Source organism: Chroicocephalus ridibundus, chromosome 1 (genome assembly GCF_963924245.1).
Source record: "Chroicocephalus ridibundus chromosome 1, bChrRid1.1, whole genome shotgun sequence".
In the NCBI taxonomy this organism is placed as follows: domain Eukaryota; kingdom Metazoa; phylum Chordata; class Aves; order Charadriiformes; family Laridae; genus Chroicocephalus; species Chroicocephalus ridibundus.
The window spans coordinates 104,290,135-104,303,730 of NC_086284.1; the positions used below are offsets into that span (position 1 = coordinate 104,290,135).

General features: G+C 41.8%; 1 protein-coding gene across 1 annotated transcript in view; it reads left to right on the forward strand.

Moving 5' to 3' along the window:
- The first annotated feature begins 3,432 nt into the window (after positions 1-3,432).
- URB1 (URB1 ribosome biogenesis homolog) overlaps positions 3,433-13,596 on the forward strand; it is a 55,229-nt gene continuing 45,065 nt past the window's right edge. The window contains 7 exon segments of the mRNA XM_063346685.1: positions 3,433-3,681; positions 4,003-4,142; positions 5,531-5,682; positions 7,863-7,995; positions 10,167-10,263; positions 11,423-11,508; positions 13,381-13,506. Of these exon segments, the coding sequence (XP_063202755.1) occupies positions 3,519-3,681; positions 4,003-4,142; positions 5,531-5,682; positions 7,863-7,995; positions 10,167-10,263; positions 11,423-11,508; positions 13,381-13,506 (897 nt within the window). The 5' untranslated portion in view covers positions 3,433-3,518.

Sequence of the window (13,596 nt, forward strand, 5' to 3'; positions counted from 1 at the left end):
CGTGATTTTTTGACGAAATTCAGTCCTTCTGAATGCTTTCTATAATTAATTTATACATCAAGTGAAAAATTCGTTGTAAGAAACCACTGCATTTCCTACATGCTCTGGACCAAAATTAGTGTGGAGCAGGGGATCACAGATCACATATGGGCATCAAGTGATACCACCACTGAGAGCAATAGTAGTGCAGCGGTGCTGTAACTGCTAGGGGCCCCGCTAAACCAAACATCAGTGGTTTTGAAGGTTAAGTCTGATCCAGGATTAGCATGGGCTGTATGGCTCTGTTTAGGTACAGGTCTGTCAGCAGCCCTACTCATAGGGACAGTCGTTCATCTGCAGTGTGAGGTTGCAGGCCAGGAGATGGGGCTGAGTTTAGTAAAGGTCGCCAGAGCATGATTAGGGAATGATGTAAATTCGTATCAACAGACTTTAAGCTGGAGGGCTGGCATAGCGAGTATTGCAGAGCTATAGCTAAAGCCTAGAGATAGGGGCTGGGTGAGCAGGACCGGCGTGTTTATGTCGGAAATCAGAAGATAGGCCTTGATGAAGCTATTGGGCAAGAAGTGGCCTAATCTGCCAAAACAGATTTTGTCTTCAGGATTGCATGAGGGAGGATCCTAAAGCGAGGAATAATGTTCAAGTTTGGGAGGCAAATTAGGCAGGACTGCAGGGCTGGGTCTTGTTACTTTAGATACTGTTCAAGCCAGTAAAGGCTTCAGAGGTCAGATTATGGCTGGTGCAGGAAAGGGTCTCTTGGCTTGATTAGTTTTGTATCTGGAACTGTTCGTTGAACAAGGGCAAGAGCTAAGGTTCATGTAAGGGACCAGAAATTATTTTTCAGACTTGCAAATGCCAAAGGGGCAATGTGTATCTTGGATATGATTATATGTTCATCTGGCAAGAATCACAGAAATGTATTTCAATTTACTGAAAGCTGTGCAGCTCACAAATTAATACTTGACTCATTCACTGCTTACATCTGTTAAACATGTAGGCACAGCTGAGCAGATGAACTTTGTCTGAGCTTGATGCCTCGTTCTTGCATTGGGCCTCCAGGAATGGAGCTTGCCAAAAAACCAGACCTGGGGGAGGAAAATTGTCATAGAGAAAGAAAAGGACGTAGGCTTCAAAGTACACTACAGCAAGAACATGGAAGTAATCTGGCTTGAAGTGAAACTAAGAGTCTTCCTCACCGTGGTCATTATAGCCTATGACAGCTACTCAGGCAGCAAGCAGAGAGAACAAATGAATTTAAAATTGAAATTAAAATAATTTTCGCTAGCATTTTGCAGTAATATTTTTATACTGGATATTCTATGAAATATGGTGTGATGATAGTGATCAGGCTTGTAAGTCTGACAACTATGACTTCCACCTGGAAGGTGGGTGCTTTGAGCCTTCTAAAAGCTGTGCTAAATAATTTCTTTTCAGTTCTACTAGCTCTAGTCTTCCTTTTCATCCCCTCAAAACCAAAACAACTCAGTCTTTAGAATGTTATTTACTTTCCATATTATGTGCCCCCAATTTCTGGAATTGCAAATGTATCGGTATATCTGCATACCTTCAATTAATTTTCAAGAAAACTGTAAGGTTGAAACAAAGGATTCCCATCATTCAGAACAACTCATCAATAAGGTTTTACGGAAGAATTGAACAGTCTCTGCCCTTGCATAGAATTTCCGATACTATGGTGAATTCCAAATGAAACTGCCATCAAAACAAGCATAAAAATAGTTGAAATCTAGAGTTAAAAATTAAGTATTTCTTGAAATATCATGAATGATGAGCAGAGTTTGGAGTATGATGTAACTGCAGCATTAAGATGCTTTTTAGCCTTGTTCTTCTAAGTTATTTTAAAAAAGCCCTTGGACCTACTTCCTAGAAATTTGTATTTTCACATTTCCTTTTTCCCCCAGTCTCATGTACTCCTTTTATTTTACCCTTTTGTGCCTTCTAACTTCACATTCTTTTATTTTACTACACCATCTGTTCTCAAAATATCGCAGCATCTTCCATGAACATTAAAGCATTTGTCCATCCTAAGTCTTAGAATGGCTGTTAATATTGCCCTCTTCTGGACCACTTTTTTTTAACAGTATTTTGTTAAAAAAAACAGTTTTAACAAAAACTCATGTCAGGAAAAACAGAAAAATATTAATGTTGCTTTCATTTTTCACTTATAAATAGGAAAAAGAATCGATTTTGGGTAGATCAGTGACTTGATTTTCTTTTTCTTTAACTGACTTAATATAACAATCTCCTTTATCTTCCACTACTGTTTCAACTGTTGGCATTTCATATCTAACAGTTTGTTGGAACAAGACTTTTTCTATTCTTCCTTATCGCTGCGATTCTCCTGGGAAAACTCTTGCTGAAAGCAAAACCTCTGGTTTCAGTTTAAGTCTAAAGAACAATATATTTGGCCACCTTGAGTAAAGTGCTCCCCAGGCTTACAGGCGACCAGTGCCCTTGTATTATTTGTTCGTAATTGTCAGTGTTTATATAGGACATTTTAACAAGACAGATTTAAAAATGTAATGTAAACACGGACTATTGCTTTTGCAAATGGAAGTCGTTTTAGCTTTTCTCTAGTATCCAAAGCAGTTTTCTCCCCTCCCTGCTTCCTGGCATCCTGTGCTTTCCCCTTCCACTCCAACGTTTGTGTCTCCTTAGTTCAGGGCCGCATGGGGCTGTAGTCCTGTGAAACTGTCATACCAGCGGAGACAAAAACCTGCCTGGCCTTGCGAGCAGCGATGGATGAGACCATTGCAGGGTGCTGGAGATCTGCTTTCGAAGCCCCCCTGCTCCAGAAGCTTTCACGCCTCAGCAGTACCAGCCGGGCACGTACGGCTGCACTTCCAGTGAGGCGACCGAAGCACCCTGAGACAGAAGCGGGAAGAAAGAAAAGGTGTGATAACTATTTTTTAACTCTTTTAAAAGTCCACTTGGGCACTGATCGCACTGTCAACCAAAGGCACGCTCACATTATGCGAAGGGTAGTTTATGCTTCGATGCACTGAACGCTCGCCCAGGAAGGCCGCTGACAAGGAATACCTGCACACACACCGGGCAGTTCTGGGCAAGGAAGCGTCAACCGAAATGTGTGAGAGGGCCAGGCCCGTCAGCAGGGAGGAGCGGCCCAGTGCCCGCGGCTGCCTCACAAAAACACGCCGGGGGGCATTTTCCACCGAGAAAGCCCCGAGGGGCTCCGTACGAGCCGCACGGCAGCTGGGGCAGAGACCGGAGGAGCAGCGAGGCCACGAAACCTCACGGAGGGAGATCGGCTCGGGGCGGGCGGGGGCTGGACGAGATGCCCTTACACGCTGCGGCCGGGCCTCGGTTCCTCACGGCGGGAGAGGCGCGGCCCCGCTGCTCTGAGGAGCCGGGCCCAGCCCCGCTCCCCTGCCTTCGCCGTCAGCGGGGCCGCGGCGTGGGGGGGAAGGCCGCTGCCGCCGGTGCTTCCTGCCGGGGCGCGGCGGCCGCTTCCGGGGCGGCTCTGGCGGTGCGGCGGCAGCGCCATGGCGGTGAAGCGCCGCGGCGTGCCCGCGGCCGGCCCGCCGGCGGCCAAGCGAGCCTGCCGCGAGGAGAAGAAGGAGAAGGAGAAAGAGAAAGAGGAGGAGGGGGAATTCAACGGCGCCCGCTTCAAGGCGCTGCTGCGGGACCCCGCCACCGCCAGGAAGGGTGAGGGGCCGGGCCGGGCGTGGGGTGGCGGCGGCCGGCGTGCTGGTGCGGTCCTGAGGTAAAGGCGTGCTCCGCCGGCGCACCAGGGGCTAGAGCGGCTCCCCAGAGACTTGTCCTGTCCCTAGAGCGACGTCGTGGGGATGGCGATGATGGTGATGGTAATGAAGATGGTGATGGTTGCTGTTGCTATACCGTGGGCCCGCCGCAGAGGCCGGGCGGCCGTCCCGGCATGTCCCTGGGCCCGGGGAGCCGGGGTGGGGGGGCTCGTAGCGTGTCACGGGCGAGGCCGTGGGGTCCCCGGGTGAAACTGTGTCCCTGCAGGTCTGAATACCTTCGTCTCCGTTGCGAAGACGCTGCCGTCACCCGAAATATATGATGTCGTGGAGGGGTACATAAAAATTTCCATGGAGTGCGCTGAAATATTCAAACTCCTGGATGGAGAAAAGAAGTGTGAAAGTGAAGTAAGTTGGGTGTAGGTGCCGTAGTTTAATGACTGGCAGCGTGTGTCTTGAGTGGGAGAGAAACCACTGAAAACCACTGAAGAAGTACTTTCTGGCATAAATAACTGAAAACTTGTTATTGGCATGCTTTTGTTTTTTTGTTGTTTTTTTTTCCTGGAAGTCACAGTGGCAGAAGCACTGATCAAGTGGGGAATGCCCTTCTCAGTGCAGAGGTGTTCCTGGATTTAATGATACACACAACCAGTAGTTCTGCGAAAATCAAGCTGTTAAGGTTCTTTAAATGTCATCAAAAGACCATTTATGAAATAAGGGAGTCAACAGAAGCAGTTAAGCAAAGGAAAAAAAAAAGTCCAGTGAAAGTAATTGTTTTAGATAACTAGACATCTCCCTGACACATCAGTATTTGTAGGAAGCCACTGGTAAAGTTGACCTCATTTTTCTTATCTGAGCTGGACCCAATTTTTCCCCATCAGAATATAATGAATGAACTAAAGAATTAAAAAACTCTTTTCACTGCGAATACTGTGGCAGCATTATTAACTTAAGTCTGCTTACAACATAAAATTGCACAGTGTTCTTTTTAGCCTCCACTTGTTGGTCTTTACCTTAGATTATAATTTTTGTCTGTATAATGTTGACCTGTGTCGTGTCCAGTGACACAGTGTTCTTGCTTCCTGCAAGATCCTTTTACAAATAGATGCTAATACTTGTAATGAATACGGTCCCAGTGTTGTGTGGGCTCTGGCCTCATCTAGAAGGAGTTAATTGCAAGACTGGAGCAGCTTAGATGGTTTTCTTCAGCATGTTTCATTGAGCACTTACTAGCAGTTATCTCTTAAAGCATTGGTTCATTAGCCCTAGACCCCTGCCTCCAGCTTGTAAAGGGCCTTCAGATCAGTCAGCTTGTGCTGAGATTTGCACTGCAGTCCGTGCTTGCATCCCCAGAAGCTGTTGTGCATACGGAGATGAATCATGTATTTAGGTGTCAACTCACACATGAGGAGGGACCCTTTTTAACATTCAGTTTATTTGTCCAGGCCTTCAGTCAGCACGTTGGCTTAGGCTTCCAGCGGGGGTTGTCCCTCCCTACTACTGAATTCCATGAGTTTAGCAACTGAAAAAAAAGAGAAGTCGGCTGACCTACTGTGGTTCTCTGGTCTTTCATTTAGTAGTTGTATAGGGGCTTCCTTGCACTCTCAGAACTAATCCTTTAGAAGAGGAAGCATTAATTTGTGAGAGAATTCAGAATTTAACTTCATATGTGGAAGCTTTCATCTTGTGGTGGGGTTACTCTTTGTTTTAATGGTGTTTGTTACTGTTTGCTCAGCTAATAATTTCAAGCCATACTCGATATTGGCAGGTAATAACATATCTCTATTATCTTACAGATGCTATTAATCTTCCAAGCTCTAGAGGCCATTTTACTGAGGACAGCCAGCGACCTCTCCCATTTCTCTGTTGTGGGAATGAACATAGTCAAAAAGTTGATTCATTCCCATATGAAATCAGTCTATGCTGCTTTATATTCTGAAAATCCCAGGTAAGTCTTCTCTGTACTGTTGTGGAGAATCTGTCAGTTGCTCTGAATTGATGCCGAGGGGCTGTCTGGGTCTTGCACATGTGTACAAGGTGTGGCAAAATTCATCTTGGCTTATTTAATGATACTGTTCCACATTTCATAGAATAATTGCACGTGGAAGTCTTTGAAGGGTGGAAGCTCTGATATATAATATACAATCTAATCTAATCCTATACGATACTTTCCTGAGGCTGTAGTTTTCATTGATTGTGCCTGTCCTGGTGAGAGGTGAAGTGCATAGTATCTTGAGTCCTGTTATTTTAATGCTACTTGGTTTGTGAAGTGAAACGTACTGCATGGAACAGGGGGGAACAGGCTTTCTTCTAGTTCACAGAGGCTGAGCAGTCCATGGTTTTATGGCAAAAAGAGCTGCTCTTGAGTGTTTTATTTCCCTGTATGTTTTGTAGTCAGATTTCCATGTTTATAGTAGAATTTTTTCTTTCAGATTGGCTTTTCCTCTGTAACTTTTCTTGTCTCTTAAATCTAAGGCCATTTTAGGCCGATTGAAGCACTCATGTGTTATCTTGTCCAGTCTAAACAATAGTTTCTCATGTTCTGTGGACAGGGTGAGAAGTCCCAAGTGGCAGAGACATTTTTATACAAACCTGGAAGGGAGAGAAAAAAATAGAGACTGCAAATGACTTGTCCAAGGCCAATGACTTGTCTTTTGGTCTTTGGAGAGGCCAGAATTAGAAAAGCATTTTCTGCTTTCCAGTTCACGGACCCAACCATGCTTCCTGCACCACTCAGTTGGTCTTACTGTACATAGAATGCCAAATACAGATGGATAGGTATATTGTAAATAAATTTTGAAACTATGCAAGATCTACACTTCTTATTAGCATTGAAAGATTACGGCTTTTGACGAAATCCTTCTAGAACCTGCATAGAGGAGGCTGCAGATTTCTGATGGTATTTTGATAGTATGTGAACTACTTTTTCAGTGCTACCTCTTTGATGTGCAAAGGGGTTTTATTGTGGTATGTCTAGGTGGGATCTCTGCTTTAATCATATGGCTTTCTTACAGATTGTCCATGAATGAGACATGATGGACAGATTCCAAAACCCTTAGGGGGTAGTGGCTATTCAGATGATGGAGGTCTGCAGATGTATACCTGGTGGCCAGGTCATGTTCCTATTGAAATAAATGTCAGACTCCCATGAATTTAGAAGTTCTTGGCACTTTCTTCCTTTTGTCACACTTCATAAAGTGAATATCCAGCCTCTCATTACAGCTTAATTTTTGGGAAGGATATGAATAGGCATTCCCTTTTCTCTTCTTCCCTCTCCCCTACTTCCCAGTTGCCATTATAATGGCTTTGGTTGTTTTAACTTCTGTTCTGTTTCCTCAGGCAAATTTTCCCAGTAGTCAGTGAGCAAGAATCAAAACTGAGTGTAGATCTTGGGATTTACTTCATGACAGGACCACGCTGCATACTTAAACTGAAGAAAACCTCTGTCATTCAGCTAAAACACAAAAAATGCAGTTTTAACTTTGGCCTATTTTCCCAGTAGTCAGTGAGCAAGAATCAAAACTGAGTGTAGATCTTGGGATTTACTTCATGACAGGACCACGCTGCATACTTAAACTGAAGAAAACCTCTGTCATTCAGCTAAAACACAAAAAATGCAGTTTTAACTTTGGCCTACACTCTGTGTGTCCTTAACTTTAGCATCAGCTGTGACTTCTGCGGATCTCCTTGTGGCTTTAAAGTGCATAAGCATTTGCAGGATTGGGGGGTCTGTCCGAGAAATATGCTTGTAGAAATAGGTTTTTCACAAAGAAGATCGAAGTTCTTTATGAATAATGGAATAATTTGTGTTTGGCCTAAATCTGTATTGTGATGGTCATTAAAGGGGTTGGTCACATATTCAATTAAAGCTCCCATCAACTGCAGCGAGAGCTTTGCTTGACCAGGGATACTTTCCTAATGGCTATCTTGATTGATTGTGTTGGGAGTGACTCAGAACTGCTTTGTGCCTGAAACTCCTGAAGGCTTGTGTGGATGCTGGAGATGGAGTGGCATAATTTCTTTTACAGGAAAAAGGTCTTTCTTTAAATTTTAATGTCTTTATTTGGTTGTTTGTGTAACTGTCATCCTGGAAATAACCTGTAGGTTTTCCCCTGCCTTTCATTTTAGGATGAACCAAGTGTGCCTTACCCTGTTATCAGCAATGGTGGCTCAGGGGCCAGACTCCGCAAGGGATGTGTATAGCCACTTTGATTTCAATAATAAGTTTCTGCCTGGATTATTGAAAAAAAGACGTAAGAAGGTAAATTAAGCTGCTGTGTGCCATGAAATGCTATGCCATAGCTTCATCAGTTCTCCTTTGCCGAGTATTTAAAACTAAGCTGTTGCCCAAGTCTCTGCTGTATTTTCATCTTCAAGATACATCTTCTTCCTTCGTGTCCTGTGTCAGGCCAAAATGCTTCTTGATTGTTTCTAATTTGGAGCAGAACTGATCTATGGGGCAAGAGCTTTCCATCTATTTATATAGGAAATCCCCAGGGGTTGTTTCTGAATATCTGCAATAGTGGGAGAACTGGCCTGCACCCTTGACGTACAGCTTGCTTAATTTTCCTCCCCATGCTGGTCTTTCTCATCTTGTCAGGGTGCAGAGCTCCTCAGGATAACCTTGTCTTTACAATGCTTTGTAGAATTTACTGCAAAACGTCAAAGTGCCTTGTCTGTTTCTAATAAGCTGTGGTGAAATATAAATGTATAGTTTCTGTGGGCTACCCTTTTCATGTCTAAAATGGAGTGAAAGTTGCTGTAAACTTCTGAAAACTATTCAGTGATGTGTTTGGGAAGAGCTCAGTCTTTTTTCCAATGTGTGGATTGCAGTTTGGGTCACTGAAGTAAATGGAGGTTCTTCAGTTGTAGAAATGGAGCAAGGATTTTCCCCAGTACTAGTACAGTCAGAATAATTGCATTTGAAAATATAACCAGGAGGTTTAAACAACCTCTTGGAGGAAATCCTTAAGGAGGATATGGAATTAAGTAGAAAAAATCACTCCTCTTTTTCCAAAAGGAACTATTTCTTGTTTCCTCTCAGTTTGCTAAAAATAATTAGGGTTGACCTGAACCACTGTTCCAGAACAAGAATATTTATATTTAATTCCAGATTTAAAGGTATAATAAATCCAGTATTATTTTCAATGCTGATAGATTGTTTCTAGTTTTTAAAGATGACTTGCAGAATAAACTTGAACATTTGTGTTGGGTTTGTGCCATCTGTGGTGACAAATGAGACTGTAAATAGTGGTTTCAGGGAGAAAGGCGTGTGTTTGTATTTTGCCTTCTACTTGATTGCCTTATATATAAACAATCTCAGGAATGTCAGATTTCACAGGTTTTGACCTTACTGCAGAAGTTGTCTCGAGGAGTACCTTCACTCCTTAAATTAAAATGCATGGATGTAGGAGTCTTTTGACCACAAGCTTATTAGATAGGCAGGTAAGGTACAAGGAAAAAAAGTTTCCAGAAACAGATTGAAGATCTTACTCTTGCTCAGCCTTCAGTGAAATTAGCCAGTTGTGACATAATAACATAGGTGAATTTTCTAATACAAAAATATCAGGCCCAAAGCTTACAGCAAAATCTCTTTTCTTTCTCTTTATTTGTTCTTTCAGCCCCTTCATAAGTCACCTCTGCCTCATGTTTAGCCTAGTTAGTGTCTACTTTCAAGCATTTTTACATGAAACTTAGTTTTGCACAGTAAGTTTCAAAAAAAATTAACAAATCATGTTCACATCCTGTGATGCTTTTCTAGGCAAAGCTTTCATTACTTACACTGTGCCTGAATCTGTAGTTTTATAATGTATTAGCCCCCTTTTTAAGAGCTTCTTTCTTTTTTTTAGCCAATCTGAGTTATATGATCCAGGTAGCTGCATGAGCAGCTGTGATAGCTGAGGGATGGGTGTAATGCCCTGCAGCTTAGAAATGGCAATGAGCAGCGGGGGTCCCCAAGGCTGGCACTGCTCTGGAAGCCTATATAGTAAGAAATTGCAGCAGCACTACTGCCATTAGCGTTCTTGAGTATTTTTGTGAATTCACCAGTGTACCAAGTGGTGCAGAAGTGAGGATGTTCAGTGATGTGTATACAAGGGTTTGGCATGAAAATACTGTTAACATTGTCTTCTTTTTTTTATTTATGGCCTATCTCATATATCGAGAATGGGGAAAATATGCAAAACTATAAGACACCTTCCTTTTTGATTTTAACTTTAACAGACTGTGATCTGCTTAACGCAAGAAGCTTTTCGAATTAATATACTGTGGATGTATTGCATGTAAATACATGTGTATGGCTACATGCAACGTGGTTATAGAAGTTTTTTAATTTACCTGTTTATAGTACTTACGATGATAGTCAATTGTTGCAGCATTAATTTTGCAGTTCTGTACAGTCTGTGTGCTAATAGTGCCTTTTATCTTTTCTAGGGGATAAGTGATGTCCGTATGGCTTATATTCAGTTTGCTGTCTCCTTTTTAATTGCTGGTGACAATGCAATCTTGACACAGGTGCTGGAATTAAAAGGTACTTCACAATTGCTTGTTTTTTTTTTTTTTTTTTTAAAGGCAGAGTCTTTTATAGGTGATAAGAAATATGAGCTAAATCACAATGTGAATCAGTTAAACAGCACTAATAAGATACAAAATATGTATTTTTCATCTTATTAGCTGTAAAGCTTTACACTTATGCAGTATTCTAGTGAGTGTCTCTTCTGCTTGAGAATAATGTTTGCTGTCTGCAAAAACTGTCCAAAAATAGGAAGCCCTTGGTGACACAGATGCAAAAGAGGTAAATGTAATATAACTTTGAGACCATAGATTCAATAAGCAGAAAAAAAACTTCACAGCCTCCGGCTGCTAATGACACAGTAATAGTGCATATGTTGCATTAAAAATATTTTAAAAGTGATAAAGACTGTGCATATTCTAGTATTCTTTTATTCCTCATGCCGGACAACTGTTGTGTACTCCATTAGACCGCTTTTTGTCAGTGATCAGGAGACCAGGGTAACGTCCTTTGCATCCTTTATGGAGACATTGCATGGGAGTGCAGTCTGGGAGTATGTTACTTCCCTGTCTCTTAGAGGAGGCGGTCAAACTGGACTGACAAAAAAGAGGATCCAGAAAGTTGAATCTTACATACACTTGATTAATACTTGATCTCTTACATGCTGAAGGTAATGTAAAACTCCTGTTGACTTTAATTGTTTGAAATCTACTGCTGATGTTTCTCAAGTTGTGAATTGCAACCCTTGGTAAGACAGGTGAGACAAAAGATGATGTATGTGGTTGAAAATGTAACCTCCAAACATTTGAGAATCAGTCAGTGAAACTGTTGTGAGTCCTTCAGTGAAAAGGATAGGCATTTACTCAAGTCGAAATACTGCATAGCACATTAGGGCGCAAAATATATTTGAAGGTGACAGATGCTGTTGCAATAAGTGTTGATAACCAAGTTGGCAAATTAGCTAGTTACGGTGAGAGTGGATTTGGCAGCACTACTTGTTCATCACTTCAGTTACAGACACGTTATCCTTCTGAACTCTGATTGCAGCCATTTGGTTCATCCATAAATATAACAGCAAGGTAAATAATATGACATTGAAGAGAAATGGGTATGAATTCCCTCAAGCATTTTAGTCGAAATTAGCTTTCACATTTTCACATTTGAAATGTCTTCTTAGATTTCATTCCAGATATTCTTCGCTCGGAAATAAAGGAAGACAAAGTTTCTACTGTCAATCTTCTACTTTCCACACTGAGAACTAAGGTATGATATGCCCTTGATGCTGTGCTGTCTCTTGTTTTCTATTTTCTGTGTTGCTGTAAACAGTTTTGCAGTAATTTCTCATAAATTGTACAGCTCTTTAAGATGTTGGCACTGTGCTGCTGCTCAAAGTTTGTCAATGTGTCCTTTACCAATAATATTGAAGGTTGATAGCTTCGCCATTTTACTGTTTCAGGATTGAAGCTTGTTATGCTTTTCCAGTGTCCTCTTTTAAAGGAAGTAATTTGTAGCTTGTACTTGGATGCTAATTTCAGCTCATCGTTAGTGTGTGGTGTCCAGCAGATTCCCATTGTTTCATGGGTTGTGATTGCATTGGTGCCAAGCCTGAAGGTCAAAAGAACTGGAGTCTTTTTGGTTGTTCCAGTGACAGTAAGATTGGTCCTTCAATTAGCACGTCTCATGCCAAAATGAAGAGGTCAGCTAGATTTGACTAGGGTTGTTACCTCTGAACTACGTAATGACGTACAATTTTCTTTCCAGGAGAAAAAGGATTTTGTGTGTTTGTAGTATGGGGACTGTGCCATGAAATGGGTTCCTAGGAGCTGTCTGGTTGCAGCTGAAGGGTGTGTGTTACCATTCCCCTACCAGTCTTGGCAGGGCTCTGTTGAGGCCACATCCTGTGGTCCTGGTTAGCTGGTCTTTGGAGTTGCTTACCATTAGGATGGCGAAGTTTCTGCTTCAGGAGGTAAATTCAGTCAAAGGTGTTTCTTGGTGTGGTAGAGGAAAAGGTAAGTTTTATCATAAAATTGTCTTCCCAAAATCAAAGAAGTTTTTTTGAAAAAGGAAGGGTACATACCACCTCCTATCAGAAAGTACTGTTGGAGAGGTAAGTCAGCTCCTCTTTGAAGTTGTTTTTTCTGATTCTTTGAAAGCAGAAAGAAATAACCTCGTGATATAGCAGGGTTGAGACAGAAAACTTGAAAGTAGGAATTGCTCAAAGGTGTGAGTGTTGGTTTAGTCTTGACTGACTTTCCTGTGCTCTGTTGTTCCTTAGTTTCTGAGCATGGCAGTGCCTATTTTACTGTGATGCATCAGCTTATTGCAGCTGTGGGTACAGCAACTGCACCAGATATTTGTTTCTATACAAATGTTTTTAAAATGTTTTTATTTCCAGTATCTATGATTTTTTTGAATCTGTGTTTGGCATTACTGTAGGAAGTTGCAGTTGAGAAAAAGAAGAAAACATATTTTCAAATTTAGAGTGTAACCAAAGAGCCTGCCTCAGACTCAGGCTTTTCACAACTGACAATTTAAAGCCAAAAATATTCTTTCATTTTTCTATTGCAATAACTCTGGAAGAAGAAGAAGAGAAACGCTAGCATTTAAATATAAAATAAACCTCCTTGAAGCTTTGTTTTCTAAATGAAGATTTTCCCATGTGGGAATTGTACATTGTGTACTGTTAGGTTATTGATGAAACCTAACACACTGTATGACTCCTTCAGTTTAGCAAGGAAAACGAGAATTTAAAAAATCCCTCTCATTCAAACTTTATTTGTAGTGAGTTCTACCACCTCTACCAGCAGGTTTCCATGATCCTAGTCTGTGGCTGTGCTACTCTAAATATGTTCTGTGCTCTTTAGTTGAACTTGAAAGTCTATCCTGTTAGCATGTGTAGTGTTTGCAGAAGTTGGTGTAGAGTCCTATGGCTTCAACTGCGTCAAGATGGGAGCAGGAACATGTGAAAGAAGTGTTAACAGGACAGGCAGAACCTTTTAGTCTCCTCTAGTGAGGAGAGCGAACTGTGTGTGTACTAGAGGAATGACGTGTGTTGCTAATTTGCCATTATTTTGTGATAACTTGCAATAAACAGAGTTGTCTGTTTGTTTGTTTTTTTTTTCTCATTGTTTTCAGGTGGTCGAAAATAAAAGTATCACCAAAACCCAGAAGGTGCGCTTTTTTACTGCAGAAGTGTTGATTCGCATCGCTTCACTTTACCGGTGGAATGGGATTACTGATGTCAGCCCTGGGGATTTAAAGGTCTGGTAACTTACTTCTTTGTAACTTAGAGTCCTTATCTTGCTTTTTTCCACGCCACCCCCCATCCCCTTGCAGCCCACTGGTTTTGAA